This window comes from Aplosporella prunicola (assembly GCF_010093885.1).
Source record: "Aplosporella prunicola CBS 121167 unplaced genomic scaffold K452scaffold_14, whole genome shotgun sequence".
Classification (NCBI taxonomy): Eukaryota; Fungi; Ascomycota; class Dothideomycetes; order Botryosphaeriales; family Aplosporellaceae; genus Aplosporella; species Aplosporella prunicola.
Window position 1 is genome coordinate 280,908 of NW_022983542.1, and position 14,334 is coordinate 295,241.

A 14,334-nucleotide genomic window follows, 5' to 3' on the forward strand; every position below is an offset into this window, starting at 1 on the left:
AAAAAAAAAAAAAAAAAGACAAAAAAAAGACAGGCCACAACCCACCTACAGCCCACGCCAGCGCGCAACCTAACAACAAGTGGGTGCGGTGCGGTGCGGTTGCGCCAAAAAACCTCCGACAACTTGGCAGGGCAGATCCAGCAGGGCAGCGTGGGCAGGGCAGGTCAGCCCACCACCGCGCGCCGAAACCCAAACAGCCAGAGGAAAGAGGGGCCGCGGATGTGCAGAGTGCAGGCACGACAGAGTGGGGGAGGGGGGCTGAGGATCGGGTGATGATCTGACCTGTTTGTTTGATTGATTGCATTTGCGCCTTGCCGTGCTTGTCCTCACCAAGTCGTGCCGCCGTGCCGCCCTGGAGCCCGCGGCTGCCGGTCCGATCACGCTTGATGCCATGCCCGTACAATGCCGTGCCGTGCCATGCGACCGAGGTAAGTTGTGATTGTGATTGCGATTGTGATTGCGACGTCCCAACAACAATAACAAACTCGCCGAGCTAGGAGTAGGGGTTCTGCCTACCTAGCTAGCTAGCCATGTCTGCACCGATGTCTGCGTCAGCGTGGCTGAGAGCGTGACTGCTGAGCTCGTAAGATAGTCAGGCAAGGTACTGTAGGAGGGAAACTTGCTCATTTCGATCGTTTGCTGCCCTGTCCTGAGTCGTTTGTTGGTGGTTGAGGCACGCTGTCAAGCCCATGTTTGGAAAATTGTGTGGTTTGGAAACGTTACTTTGCTTCTGCCATGTTTCGGCGAGCCTCTAGGCCCTGCAGACGAGGTTTATGTACCAGTAGTAGTGTGCAATATCTACAGTTGAAGAAAGAAAGAACAAGAAGAAGCCACAAGGCAATATCCCATCTCTATGCGTGTTCGTCGTCTCTTCTTTTTTTGTATACACAATGGTTTACCCTGCCAGTCGCCGCCGACCCGTCTATTATTGTTTTGTTTTGTTGGTTGGTTGGTGTTTCGTGGTGATGTCGTCCCATATGTTTGTTCCGCCAACGCCTCGAAATCCCAAAGATGAGTGTAGTGTGTGTTGCTGGTCAGAATGCCTTTCCCACGGGTATCCGCTCGTGTTCGCCGCCGCCAGAAATACCCAGTTGCAACGCTATGCAGAAACGCCTCCCGAAAATACGCCAGAGTTGAAATGTCCGCCCATTGTCGTAAGACGCCGATGCTGAGAGGAATTGGTGGTGGTGGTGCGGAGGGCGACCTCCGATGACGGAGTCGGCTCCCCCTTTTTTTGAGAGGTTGGTGTGTTGGTGTGTGTTGGTGTGTTTAGTGTTGTCGATGGTGGTTTCGGATCATTTAGTTGACCATGCCCATCGAGTCGATGCGGCCCCTGCCCCAGTACATGCCCTGCTCGCGCCTTCGCCTAAGGCCCTCGAGCTCGCGCAGCTGCTCGTTCTCGCTGATGAGGCGCTCGTGCTCAGCCTCGAGGTAGCGGATGTACTCGACAGCGCCGGCCAGGACGGCAGCCTTGCTAGGCTTGGGTGCAGCAGCAGAGTAGCCGTATTCGTCATCGGAGCTGGTGCTGGAGCGACGGCGGGGTTGAGGCTGAGGCAGGGTGCGCACGGCCCGGCGCAGACGCTCAAGCTCAGTGTTCAAGCCCTCGCGGTACTTCTTCTCGACCTGGTTGTGCGGCTGGCGAGTCTTGGTCGTGGGGCGCGGTGCGGCGGCCTCGACGTCGACCTTGGAGAGGGTGTTGGTGCGGGTGCGCAGCATGCGCTTGGGCGCAGGCGGGATCTCGTCCATGCTGGGAGACTCAGGCGAGGCGCGCTTGAGAGAGCGACGCTCAGAGGAGGTGTCGATGGAGGTCATGGTGGCTGGGATGGAGAAGGGAGAGTCGGAGCCGGACAGCGAAGAGGTGGGCGAGGCGAGCTCTGGAGGAGGAGTGGTGAAGTCGAAGGTGTTGTTTGCGTAGCTGTCGGCGATGGGGTCGAAGGAGAAGTCGGTTGCGTTGCTGGTCATCTCAGGCAGCGTCGAGGCTGCGGAGTAGGGTGCTGCGAGAGGAGATGGCCAGGTGTTGGAGTGGGAGATGTTCAACGGGGCCAGACGGTCTTTTGACGACGCGCGACTGGTGGAGATGGAACGAAAGTCTGGTGATATGGCATGATTGCGAGCGTAGATGGGTGGCGTGTTCAGGTTTGATGATGTTGCGGGCGCAGGGAGCTCGACGGTGTTTGTGGGGTAGTCCAGGCAGTCGGAGTTGATCCAATCATCGAAGCTGAGGCCTGGGCCTTGGTGCTGCTCTGTTCGTGGTCAGCCCTGGATTCATTCCGCTTGCGGCGCACAGTGGCACTAACCGTATCTGGGCATGACGCTGCCCAAGGGCTCTGCGGCCATCCAAGAATTGCTCATTTCCACGAAAAAGGTGTGCAGTTGATCGGAAGAGGCGAACAGGTGGCTGGAGATGTCGAGGTGGTGTGCTGATATGCGGTGACTGTGGCTCTTGGTTGGATGATGGCCCTTGGACAACGGTATGCTGCCGTATATTTATTCTGCGCAATTTCGCCCGCCCGCTGCCTCGCGCGCAGCAGCCTGCGCCATCCCAGCCCGTTCTGGCGGAGGACGCGCCTCACCACAGTCAGGCCACTCGGGGCCTCCCGAGCGCAGGCCCAGCCCGGTCGCATCGCCAAGTTTTCTAGCGCCGCGCCAGTCCGACTCGCTTGCCTGCCCCGGTTGGGCCTGGCGCCCCCACAACTTCCCGAAACCGCGTGCAGGTCAGAAGACGGTGGCCTGACTATTTGCCAACCCTCTGACATCCTGCTAGCCGCACGCTACGCCCGTACTCCCATCTCCCACGCTTCCTTCTCATCCACGAACGAGTCACTGAAGATCGATCGCGAGACTCCTCCGGCCGTCTCCGCCGTTACAGCGAAGTCGGCACCCACGTCGTCCTGGCTGTTGTCGCAACGACCGTGTCCTCCTGTATGGGGGGGACATAGGAGTAATCCGTAGAGTAGGTATGTCAACGCAACCCCTCCTTCTATCAACATTTAAATACAATTCTCCCCTCATGGCTTGTGTAACTCGTGACGGGAGATCTTCCCAAGGGACCGGTCTCCCCGTGGCTCGTCAGACGCCACCTCCGGGTATAGCACATGGTTGATCTCACGGCTGTCAAAAGGCCCTGCATGCACGCAACCGCCACCACGCCGCCGGGAACAACCGCTACGCCCACGCCGAACATGGCAGCACAACGAACCCGAACACTCAACTAGCAGGGAAAAATTATGGTCGAACGCCTGACGCCATCGTAGACCCCATCATCTAGCCACTAGTTAGTTACCCAGTTTCAAGAGCAAGGAAGAAAAAAACAGAGGGCCCGTCGTCACAGACAAGCGCCGCGTCAAGATGACGGTCCATCCCCAAATCAGAGATCAGACATGATCGCCGCAAGGCCTTGCATCCTATGATCAGCCCATTGCCCAGTTCCTTGACGGCGGGAGTGACCGCCATCCCCACACGGGAGCTATCCCCTCTTCAGACGGTGCACATCACACCACCACCACCGTCTCGGAGCCTGCCGGCCGTTATTCGTTGCGGATCTCTCCGATCTCCCAAGAATCGTGCCACCTTGGCCATGCCCTGCGTGCTCTTGCTGCAGCCTCGTTGCGAATCCCGTCCGAGCTCCCCGTCCCTACCCGTGTGGATCACACAGGACAGGCCATGCGTGCACGCCATGCTTTGCGTCCCCGGCCGGCCGGGCCACCTCGGGGCCGCCCCGGCTTCTGTCCTCTCTCTCCCCGGCCGGCCCGTGGTTTGATTCATCCACCCGTGCCTCGTTGCCTCGGCCACGGTCCCCCGTCTCGGAGATTCCCATTCCTCGCCCACCCATATGCCATGCCGACCGGTCAAGCGCGCCGGCGGCATCCTTCAAGCCCGACCGGTCAGGGGCTTCCAGAGCGCCTGGCGCCTCGGCATGTTCCTCACCACGCCGACGGCGCGGCATCCCACGGCAAGCCACGGGTCTTGTGCGTCTACTACTAGCAGCAGCACCAGCACGGCCTCATCGGTACCTTGGGCCAGTTTGCGGGGATGACCCCAACGAACGGCCTTGACCGGTCGAGACACCTGGCGTGGCGGAAACGAAAAGAACGGCAAAGAAACAAAAACACCAGCTAGTCTGCTCCCTCTAACGACGCCTCTGCGGTTCCTGCCGCTGCTGCTGCCCCAAGCGAAACTTCCTGACCGGTTGGCAGTTGGGACAGCTGGCGCGCTGGGGATTTGGAATAGCAAGCTAGCTAACTATCTAACTAGCTAGCCGTGATGACTGATGTATGGCTTTCATTTCACCATCTAATCCCTACCCAACGCCTCCACGGTTCCTGCCATGGCGTCCCTACCAAAACTCCTTGACCGGTAGGAACAAACTAGCAGCGAAAAATTCGAAACCACTAAGTTCGCCGACGGCATCGCTATCTCCAACTCCAACGACGCGTTCCAGCCCCTCAAACCCATCAAGAGTCCCTGACCGGTGTGAACAGCTGGCACCGAGAACAGAAAAATTCGAAAACACTAACCACTACGCCCGACGGCATCGCTATCGCCTTCTCCAGCGCCGCCTTCCAACTCCAGAACCCCGTCCACAGTCCCTGACCGGTTTCGCCACCCCAGAGAACCTGCGTCTCTCAATCCTTTCGTGTCTGAACGAACGAAGCCTTTGGCGTTCCAGCCGAAGCTTGGACGTTGCGTAGGAACGCCGGGTTTGTGCTTTTTTGCCAGCGCAGCGCACTCCCAACTCCTTGGTGCGGATTTGGTGAAATGAACGTGTTTGCTTTGTTTGCTTTGCTTTGCTTTTTGTGGACGTGGGTGGTTGGCTAAGTGAGGAGGACGTGCATATGTAGTTGTGATAGTCGCCCCGAGCCCTTGGTTTCTTGGGTGATTTTTCCTTGCTGGCTACCTATCTATCTATTCGTACTTCCATCTATCTCCTACAAATACAGAAAAGCACTTTTTTGCTACTTACCTACCTACCTACCTACCTAACACGATACGATACGCTACGTCGACGTCGACGCCATGAGCAAAAAGGGTATATACGTCCATCCATCCATCTCTTCTGCAAGCAAACAGCAAACACAACTTTTAGCCTAACAGCAACCGTCTGTCCCTTTCCCTCTGTTTTCTCTTCTGCAGCCCTCACGCCTCAGGCATGTACTGCACGTAATCCCACACGGCGCTGAGCTCGCCGCCCCCGGCCCCAATCTCAACCCCCGGTCCCGCATCCACGATGCCCGCGCGCCGATCCAGCTCCGCCTGCGCCCACGCGTCCTCGTCCTCCTCGCCCATGACGCCCGCCTCCATCCCCATCCCCCACTGTCCATGTCCATGGCCGTGACCATGACCATGACCATGCCCATGCCCAGCGCCCTCCCACTCCCACTCCCACTCCCCCTCCGCATCCACCTCCACCTCCTCGGCCCCACCAATCCAGAACCGCCCCCCCTCAAACGCCGCGCGCTCCGTCATGGCCTCTGCGACGTCGCGCGCGCTCAGCCCGTGCGCAGCCCCCAGGTGGAACTCGAGGTCGAAGTCGCGGTGGAAACGGTGCGCGCAGTCGGCGAAGATGCACGCGATGGCGCGGCCGGATTCCTCGGCGTAGCCTGCGCCCGTCAGGCGCGAGGCGAGGCTGACGGGGCCGTCCTTGCGCGTGCGGCGCGGGCGCGTCGTCGTCGTTGCTGTCTCTGTCTCAGGTGCGCTGTCATTGTGTTGCAGGGACTTGGCCTTCAGCTTGGCCTTGCGCGTGCCCTCGAGGCCGAGGTGCTGCGTGCGGATGTGCTCCTCGAGATTGCCCTTTGTGGCGAAGCCGCGGCCGCAGGCGCCCGCCCCCGTCCATGCCCGGATGTAGTCCTTGGTGCTGGAGGCGGGGTCGAAGTCGCCACACACGAAGCGCCGCACCCCATTGTGCGCGGCCTGGATGTGCACGTTCAGGTTGCCTTGTTTGGTGAAGCCCTGGCCGCAGCCGGCGTGCGGGCACACGTACTTGCGCCGCGCTTCGAGCGGGACCCCGCTGTGCGCCAGGTCGATGTGCGCTTGTAGCTGCTTGTGCGTCGAGCATGTGAGGCCGCAGTGCGCGCACGTCGGCGGGTGCACCGATTTGATGTGTGCTTGGAGCAGCGCGTACGTCGCGAAGCCCGGGGCCTCGGCCAGCGTCGTCGGCGTCTGCCCGTCTTCTGCTACTGAGGCCGCTTCCGCGTCTGCCCCCGGCGCGCACTGTGTGCAGAAGTAGCGCGCGCCGCCGTGGACGCGGCCCTCGTGCGCGCGCAGGCTCGACGCCGTCTCGTACGCCTGCGTGCACTGCTTGCCCGTGTCCTCGTCGACGTGGGAGCACTGGTACGGGCGCCGGCCCAGGTGCGCCGACAGCACGTGCTTCTGCAGCGTCGAGTGCTTGCGGAACGTCTCGCTGCAGGGCGGGTAGTCGGTGCAGTGGAACTTGCTCTCGTGGGCCTCCTGGTGCCTGCGCAGGCGCGTCGCGGTGCCGAATCTCTTGCCGCAGCCGGGCCAGTCGCACGCGTGGTCGCGCTGCTGGTCGTGCTCGTCCTTGATGTGCCGGTTCAGGTGCGTCTGGCGGTTGAAGGCCTTGTTGCAGCCGGCAAAGGTGCACGCGTATGGTCGCTCGCCGGTGTGTGAGCGTAGGTGCTCCTCCAGTCGGCACGGGCGATTGAACGCTTTGCCGCAGTTGGGGTAGGTGCAGTGGTAGCATTTGACGCGGCTGCGGTTGGGGTCGACGGAGAAGGGCGTGAGCGGCGTGTCCGGCACGACCGTGTTCTGCTCGGAGGCGGCGTCAGAGTCGTGTGGCGTCGGCAGCTGCTGGCGGGCCTTCTTGGCAGCTGGTCCATCGGACTCAACAGAGGCAGGCCTCTTGCGGACGTCGGCCATGACGGCGATGTTAGTGTTGTTGGTCGATGGCTGCCGTTGGAAAATAATGTGGAGTGTGTCGAGGGCGGTGAACGGATTGGGAATGGTGCCGGGAAGCCGAGCCTGCGGCATTAGCTTCGTTAACACCGACGACCGCTTCAAGCGAAAGCTTCTCTCTATCATCCCTTCGAATCCTGTCGCTCCCTCAAGCCCATCGCGCTACTCGAAAATGCTAAAGCATTGAGCAGAGGCTGCTCACTCTTCTGCAACGAACGAAGAGCATGGAGAAAGAGTGATGGAATCAGAACGCTGGTGGTAATGAACGTCGTTTTTCTATCTACCTAGAATGAATGTTTCCAAGATTCAACATGTAAAAGAGCGAGTGTATCAACGTCTATCTAATCCAGGGAATGAGCGACAGTATCAAATGTCCCAAGAATGCAAAAACCAAAAACGAGAGACGTCAAACTTCTTCAGGGCCTACAAAGGAAATGTCCGTCATCCAACACTCAGTCGTCCTAGACCCAGAACATCTTGTCGTCAAGAGAGGGGTGCCAGGGGTTCTTCCGGCTACCGCTCTGATCGTTGTAGTCGGTGTGACTCATCAGTTCATTAGCGATTCTCGTGTGCCAATGCTCGATGGTTTCGTGGGCCGTCGATGGAGGGATCGTGTACGATCGATACAACAGCCAGTCACGGATATACGCCCGACCACGCTCGCACAGCTTGTCAGCGAGGTACGCGGGCGCGCAGTACGAGATGCCCTTGGTAGCTATGCCGTACACGTAGCAGAGGTTGTGGGTGACTTCCACGAGCTGCTTCTCCTTCAGCTCCATGTCGTTGCGCAGGAGGAAGTAGTGCGCGGGGCGAGCGGTGCCTTGGAGGGCGGCGTGCGCCTGCAGAAAGAAGTCGTAGCAGTAAGGGTGCGTAATCACCGAGTCGACAACCAGACCCGGCCTCGTGTTATTCGTTCGGTCCTTGTCTCTCTCGTTCTTAGGGTAGAACCTCGTGTGGTGCCGCTTCCCGACCACGAGGCACGTTATCTTGACCGTTTCCTCGGTGTTGTCTTTCTTTACGGTCCCTCTCTTGGCAGTGTCTTCCCTGTGAATGTCTTCCCAGGCATCACGGATGGCTTTGATCTCATTTTTGCGAACGTCTTGGTATTGGACCTCGCTGACACCATCGCGGTAAAAGATGATGTTTCTGGGTAGGCGGTTGCTATTCTTACCCTTGTAGATCTGAAGCAGCTCGGTCACCATAGCATGCATGCCAGCGATGATTTCGCTTTTCGAGCGCTGCAGTCGCATAGAGCCGGCATAGTTGATGAAATGTTTGTCGAAGCTCCCTACGACCGCCGCGACGGACGGGCAACCTTGCACAGCACCGCGTGCAGGGTGCGTGACGTCTGCGCCGAGAACCATAGTGTCCTCAGAGGGGAAGGAACCGGAGCTCTTGCGATCAACGTCGTGTGGTCGTCCGCCGGTCTTGAGGCTATATTTCAAAGCCAGATTGGAAAGTCGCTGACCATTTGTCAATTGGGAGGGCGTGCCCTTAGTGCAGATAGTCAACAGACCCTTCGCGTCGCAGGCCTTCTTGACGGCGGCGTAGATGTCATTATCGTCTCCCTTGGGCAGTAGAACGAGCGTGACAGCTGCTTGCTTCATGTATGTTTCAAACCTTTTCACCAGGGCGACGGCCGATTCATTGAAACTTCCCCCCCTGTTGATAGACACAGTGCCTGGCTTGGAAGCACGTCCCGCGCCCACAGTGATGCCATGTGCCTTGAGTGTGTCCACAAGGTTGGATGCCAGAGTTTTGATGTCCTCAAAACGCCAGTGTGGATAACACAAATCAAGTATGAAGATTCCTGGGAGGTGGGAAGACTGCACAAATTGGTGAGCAACCTCATTTCCTCGCCCTTGAACAAGATTCCAGCTTGCAGATCGTATGTTAAGTGACTGATTTCTGCCATAGTTGAGTTTCGGTTGGGGAAGGAAGTGCGCTGGGACATTGATGAGCTTGTCGTCTACGTCAAAAGAAATGTCTTCTTTCTATATAGCAAAGCAATCAGTCAATATTCATGCCACTCGACGAACATAAGGGCATTAGTGGCTACATACCAAATTGAATGGCTTGTTCTTCGCCGAGAGTTTACGTTGCACCTTCGTGGGGTCGTCTACAATACCAAGGTGTACGAGGCCTTCCGAGAGAATCAGATAGGCGTTTTCTGCTGGTCTACGCAGCGCCGCTCTCAACATATCCCTGGTCAACATCGATGGCAGCACAGATGTAAAGGGTTGCGGGTACACAATTTCTAGTAGCTGGGCCGGAATCCAGCACTCGCAGCCTGGTTTGGCCACGCCTACATTTACGCATTGAGAATCACCCCTTCTCAGAGGCGCGCCTTGTTCCCCTTCGTAGAGTCAGTTACCAGACAGAAGAAAGAAGAGAACTTTACTTACTGAAGTAGTCGAACACGTTGGTAATTTTTCCATCCTTTTTGAATGTCTGATTCTCTGGGAGGTCTCCGAAGCCGGCGATGACCCTTCGTCTGTTAACCTCGGCGTTGGGATCGTCGCCGGGATCGTCGCCATCGCCAGTCCAAGGCCTATTGTAGGTAATTCGCACAGTGACACCCTTCAGTATGCGCTTTGCAACATCGCGAGTGAGATTGCAGTCTCTTTTTGCCCTTTCCAGAAACTCGGAGACAAGGATGGGCTTGAAAAACACGCTGGTTGACGTGTTGATATTGATAAGCATCTTGCTCATACCGGGGCGCAGCGAGGAAAAGTATCCTCTGACGGCGAGTAGCGGTGAAGACCCCAAGTTTGTGTATCCGTGGTTCAGGAAGAAGCGGTTGGCGCCCACCTGCGTGGTTGAATCCGTCGAGAGACTCATATACCTGGAGACGATTGCGTTGAGCGCTCGCAACTTCTGAGCTACTCCGGTGGAGTTGGTCTGATTTGCCGTGTTGTTGGTATTGTCCGGGCGGTGGATTAGACCTCGTACACCGTCCGCAAAGCTGTGTATCTGTTGGAGTTTGAAAATGACATCGGAAATTACAGCTCTCTTGCCGCTTTGCTTGCGGTACTCGAAGTCTCGGAGAGTGAGCTCTGTTCCTTTGAAGAGCTCACTGACAGACCATACGTAACTGAAGTCAGTAGCCCAGTCATCCTTACCACTGAGAGGGTAAGATTCCCTCAGTCCTTCAAAGACCTGGCGGAGCTCGCTGCGGCGCTTGATTTCCTTCGTTTTGGGTGCGTCTTCTCCTTGCGTCTTGATTTTAACCAACCCAATCTCAATTTTGTACTCATGAAGTTGTGGAGGCACACTGCGAACCCAAACGTAATTTGTCGTAACTTCGGTTTCGTTTTGGAAGCCAAACTCTTTACGCCTACTTTTGGACTCTATGTCAGCTTCTGGAGCATTCTTTTCGTAGTTGACTTTGGCGTCTAGCTCCTTCATTGAATGCGTCTGATTTCTGTGAATGGATTTGTTCTCCGCATTCGCAAAAACAGCCTTGGGCATTTCAAATTTTGGGGGAGGAAACGTCATCCGTTGCGGCTTGTTGACCGGCTTTGTCTGCATAGTGTCCGACATTGCGACCTGTGCAGTGTTGCTTTGCGAAATTGACTTCGCAGGGACGTCCCGATCGGCGTCAGTAGAAATTTTCGCCTGAGGCGATGACGCAGGTTTCATAGGGTTGCCCCACGGAGACTTCTCCGAAACGGCATCAGGCGTAGCAGGAGGAGGAACTTTCTGCTGATCTTCCGGCTGAGGGGTTTCGTCAGTTGGCTGCTCCTGGGCTGGAGGAGGAGGAGCAGGCTGGACAGCGGCGTTTCCGGCTTGAGCGGGTGTGGAACCAGATCGAGGCTGCGCTCTAAGTTGTGTGTTAAGGATGGGTTTGCCCGTTTTGTCGTCTTTGCATTTGTCAGCCTCGATGTTGATCCATGGGCGGCTCTTATCCTTGTCGTGCCACTCGTTCTCTTTTTCGCGTTTTTCCTCTATCTTCGCAGCTGGCCAGAACTTTTTGAGCAGGATGGTTTTGGCAGTGCACTTGTCCGTTGGGTGTCTAGCACCACATCTTCCGCACCTATCGTCGTCCATGGTGTTGAAGAGCAAGGTTGACTCGTAGAATCGTTGAAAGTGGTTGTAAGTGTCGAAATTGATGGTAAGCGTGGAAAAGTGATAGCAAGCTGTTGCTCAAGAGAATCTGGATGGAGACTGGATACACCAACACGAGAGCCGCATTATTATACGTGGAAAAAACCCCTTGTTGGCTCTCCGTTGAGTGTGTTTGCGTCTTTCAAACAACAAACGCTTGTCGCGCATGTATATCAAGACATTTGGATGCCGTGCGGTTTTGGTTGTTGCACAAACAGTTGTTGTGTCATGGAAGAAGACATTGAAAGAAATCGACCAGAAAAACGGAGGGGCAAACAAATGAAGGCAAATCCATAATGGAAACAAATAGAATTAGGTAAATCTGAAACAACACAAAAGTATAGTCGCATTAACTGCGATTGCGTAGGTTAACCTAGCTGCTTTGTCAATCTGTCTCGGTTGAGTGCAGCTCTCCTAACACGTCACATGACGTTCAAAGAAGCAGCAAAGCTTGCAACCAGCGAAGCAATGAAGGTAGCTTCATCGCGAGTACCTTAAGTTTTGCGACTGAGACTTATCCGCTATCTTCATGGCCTCGGTAAGAAGATCGTCTCGTCTTGCAACTGACTCCATAAAGCCGATGTGATCAATGGCGTCCGACTTCGCTGCGTGAGGTGTCGCAAGATGATAATATACAAAGATGGCTCGAAATTTCCTAGGTTTAGGTTCAAGATGATTCGTTTGAAGCTCTGACGTTGAGCAACAGAATGTTCTACTGCATAGATGGTAATCAGCTTACCAATGATGTCGACATCTCTGCATGAAAATTGTGCTTTGCCATCGGCTCGTCTTGTGATCAGACAAAGATGGGAATGACTGGCTGTATGGAGTAACATCCGTCACCGTCTTGCGAGATGGTGATGCTTGTACGGAGAGGTAGCAGAGACCTAGTTAAGATGTTTGTAGTATGTGCGTGCTCTAAGACCTTTTTACTTCTCTTCAGGATTTGAGCCTGTAGCTAGACAAGGAGTAGTTCGTAGGGACTGCTTATATCATTCCCTGTCTCGCTAGATGATGAACCGCGGTTAACGGTGACGGACGTCAGTGTCGTGATTAGAGTTGATGTCGGCAGCTGATAGCGTAAGCTCGGCATCAGGGCATCCAAGGCGGCAGGCACGTGGCAGCCACGGCGGCACGGCGGCATAACCCGCACCCGGTCCCGACGCCTCTCACTCTCCGAAATCCGATTAATTCCGTCTCCAAGGTTACGCTGTAACATTTTTGCTTGATGCCGTGTTCTTGCTTCTGACTTCAGGATGCATTTTGAGTGTGAGCTCGAGTAGGACAGGCGGTACGGTTCCATGCCGGCCACCTATGTATGTACTAACTCCGGCCTCACTCGAAGATGTAATCCGTAATCCCCGTACAATGGTCAACGCTTTGGATTATCAATCAAATCCACGCCATCGAGTATCGGAAGTCCTAGCTCGCCACGCCGGTCTGGTTGCTATCTAGACGTATATAACCAACCTCTCCGCTCTTCCAAGGTGTCTGAATCCGCATAACAACCGTTCTTTTTCAAAAGTTCAACACAAAATTTCATTGATTTTTCCTCATTAAAAAGCTTTATACCAATTTAGTTTCCTGTTCCACTCAAAAACGTCCAAAATGGCCTCCAACAGCAAGCTCTTCACACCCTTCAAGGTGGGAGCCTCCAACCTGGAGCACAGGATCGCAATGGCTCCTTTGACCCGCTTCCGCGCCGACGACTCTCACGTCCCCACCGATATGATGGCCGAGTACTACAGCCAAAGAGCCGTTATTCCCGGAACCCTCCTGATCTCCGAGGCCGCTCCCATCTCCAAGCGGGCCGGTGGTTATGCCAACGTCCCCGGCCTCTACACCGAGGAGCAGCTCGCCGGGTGGAAGAAGGTTACTGACGCCGTTCATGCCAAGGGTTCAAAAATCTGGGCTCAGTTGTGGGCGCTTGGCCGTACTGCCAACCCTCAAGTCCAGGAGGCAGAGGGTCTGAAGGATGCTTTAGTTAGCTCCAGCCCTGTTCCCATGAGCGACAACTCCCCTACGCCTAGGGCGCTCACGGAGGAAGAGATCAAAAGCTACATCCAGGACTACGCTCAGGCCGCAAAGAACGCGGTTGAAAAGGCTGGCTTTGATGGCGTTGAGATTCACGGTGCCAACGGTTACCTCATTGACCAATTCACCCAGGATACCTGCAACAAGAGGACGGATTCCTGGGGAGGCAGCGTGGAGAACAGGGCGCGTTTCGGTCTCGAGGTCGCTAAGGCCGTCACGGCCGCGATTGGTGCCGACAAGACCGGTATTCGTCTTAGCCCGTGGTCTTCGTTCCAGTCCATGAGGATGGAGGACCCCGTTCCTCAGTTCACCTACATCATCAAGGGTTTGAAGGAGCTTGACCTTGCCTACCTTCACCTGGTCGAGTCCCGTGTCGGTGGCAATGCCGACGTTGAGGCTTCCGAGCGCCTGGATTTCGCTCTCGAGGCGTGGGGCAAGGAGAAGGCCGCGTGGATTGCCGGTGGTCTCCGCCCCGCCTCGGCGCAGGAGACGGTCGACAAGCAGTACCATGACTACAACGTTGGTGTGGTTTTCGGCCGTTACTTCATCTCGACGCCCGACCTTGTGTACCGGGTAAAGAACGGAATCGAGCTGGAGCCGTACAACCGCGACACGTTTTACAACGCAAAGAGCCCGGTGGGCTACGTCGACTACCCCTTCTCGAAGGAGTTTCAGAGTGAGACGGGAGGACAATAGAGGCCTCGGGCGATAGGTACAATTGCTTTTTTGGCGTTAGATCAGACTAGAGAATCTAGACTCATGAATTGATGATCTATTTCCGGCATGTTCATTGGCGCAATCTCGTGTTCCTCAAGCCATGTGTCCTCATCCCTGGAGGCGGGCCACGTGCCTCACGGGTCGATGGGAGAGGGCAGTGGATGATATATGTAGACGACTTCGGGACGCCTAAAGGGCCTGTACAAGGTCCCTGTCGCCGTCTTTATAGCGCAAATGCAGCGTTGGCGGGCGCGGGGCGTCCTGACCCAAGGGCTAGCGAGTCGATGGAAATTGTAGAGTTAGGATGCATGCCAATCGTGGTCAGCGCGCGGCAGGGGACCCGTCCCTTTTGGCGCTAGCGCTGATGAGAGAGCAGCTAGATGCATGGATGGCTGAGGCGCGTCTCTGCAGCGCGCCGTTGATACTGCTCCTGAAACACCCTTTGCACTACCGCCTCCGCCTACGCGGCATCTTTGTTTTGCCTCGTTTGGTCCCGTCCTCCCCGTCGCTCGCTATTTTCGCTTTCCGTACGTACCGGTAATCGCTCGCCGCCTCTCGCTCCCT

At 56.2% G+C, this 14,334-nt stretch overlaps 6 protein-coding genes across 6 annotated transcripts; 3 read left to right on the plus strand and 3 right to left on the minus strand.

Moving 5' to 3' along the window:
• Positions 1-790: 790 nt before the first annotated feature.
• K452DRAFT_287983 (uncharacterized protein) lies at positions 791-1,236 on the plus strand (the record flags this gene model as incomplete). Its single annotated transcript, XM_033540572.1, has 1 exon — positions 791-1,236. A coding segment is annotated over exon 1 (264 nt), but the record flags the coding sequence as incomplete, so codon positions are not given.
• Positions 1,230-2,397, minus strand: K452DRAFT_287984 (uncharacterized protein). The gene is made up of 2 exons (XM_033540573.1): positions 2,298-2,397; positions 1,230-2,243 (listed from the first exon to the last, which is right to left on the minus strand). Exons 1-2 carry the CDS (start codon positions 2,308-2,310, stop codon positions 1,300-1,302), a joined length of 957 nt encoding a protein of 318 aa, XP_033396988.1. The 5' UTR covers positions 2,311-2,397; the 3' UTR covers positions 1,230-1,299.
• On the plus strand, positions 2,256-3,253 carry K452DRAFT_37508 (uncharacterized protein). Its single transcript, XM_033546583.1, has 3 exons — positions 2,256-2,714; positions 2,765-2,957; positions 3,048-3,253. Exons 1-2 carry the CDS (start codon positions 2,452-2,454, stop codon positions 2,937-2,939), a joined length of 438 nt encoding a protein of 145 aa, XP_033396989.1. The 5' UTR covers positions 2,256-2,451; the 3' UTR covers positions 2,940-2,957; positions 3,048-3,253.
• A 1,883-nt stretch (positions 3,254-5,136) lies between these two features.
• K452DRAFT_228586 (uncharacterized protein) lies at positions 5,137-6,876 on the minus strand (the record flags this gene model as incomplete). Its single annotated transcript, XM_033536973.1, has 1 exon — positions 5,137-6,876. The coding sequence occupies one exon, from the start codon at positions 6,874-6,876 to the stop codon at positions 5,137-5,139; it is 1,740 nt and encodes a 579-aa protein (XP_033396990.1).
• Positions 6,877-7,373: 497 nt separating this feature from the next.
• Positions 7,374-10,962, minus strand: K452DRAFT_309060 (uncharacterized protein; the record flags this gene model as incomplete). Its single annotated transcript, XM_033543219.1, has 3 exons — positions 7,374-8,906; positions 8,976-9,268; positions 9,318-10,962. 3 exons carry the CDS (start codon positions 10,960-10,962, stop codon positions 7,374-7,376), a joined length of 3,471 nt encoding a protein of 1,156 aa, XP_033396991.1.
• A 1,323-nt stretch (positions 10,963-12,285) lies between these two features.
• Positions 12,286-13,836, plus strand: K452DRAFT_359065 (uncharacterized protein). The gene has a single exon (XM_033546241.1). It carries the CDS (start codon positions 12,628-12,630, stop codon positions 13,747-13,749), a length of 1,122 nt encoding a protein of 373 aa, XP_033396992.1. The 5' UTR covers positions 12,286-12,627; the 3' UTR covers positions 13,750-13,836.
• The last annotated feature ends 498 nt before the right edge of the window (positions 13,837-14,334 follow it).

Excerpts from the sequence above, each read along its gene's own strand:
- K452DRAFT_37508 (XM_033546583.1), top strand. The coding sequence starts at position 2,452 with ATGATGGCCCTTGGACAACGGTATGCTGCCGTATATTTATTCTGCGCA. Across the intron at positions 2,715-2,764 it reads CTTCCCGAAACCGCGTGCAG|CCGCACGCTACGCCCGTACT; the intron begins GTCAGAAGACGG and ends ACATCCTGCTAG.
- K452DRAFT_359065 (XM_033546241.1), top strand. The coding sequence starts at position 12,628 with ATGGCCTCCAACAGCAAGCTCTTCACACCCTTCAAGGTGGGAGCCTCC.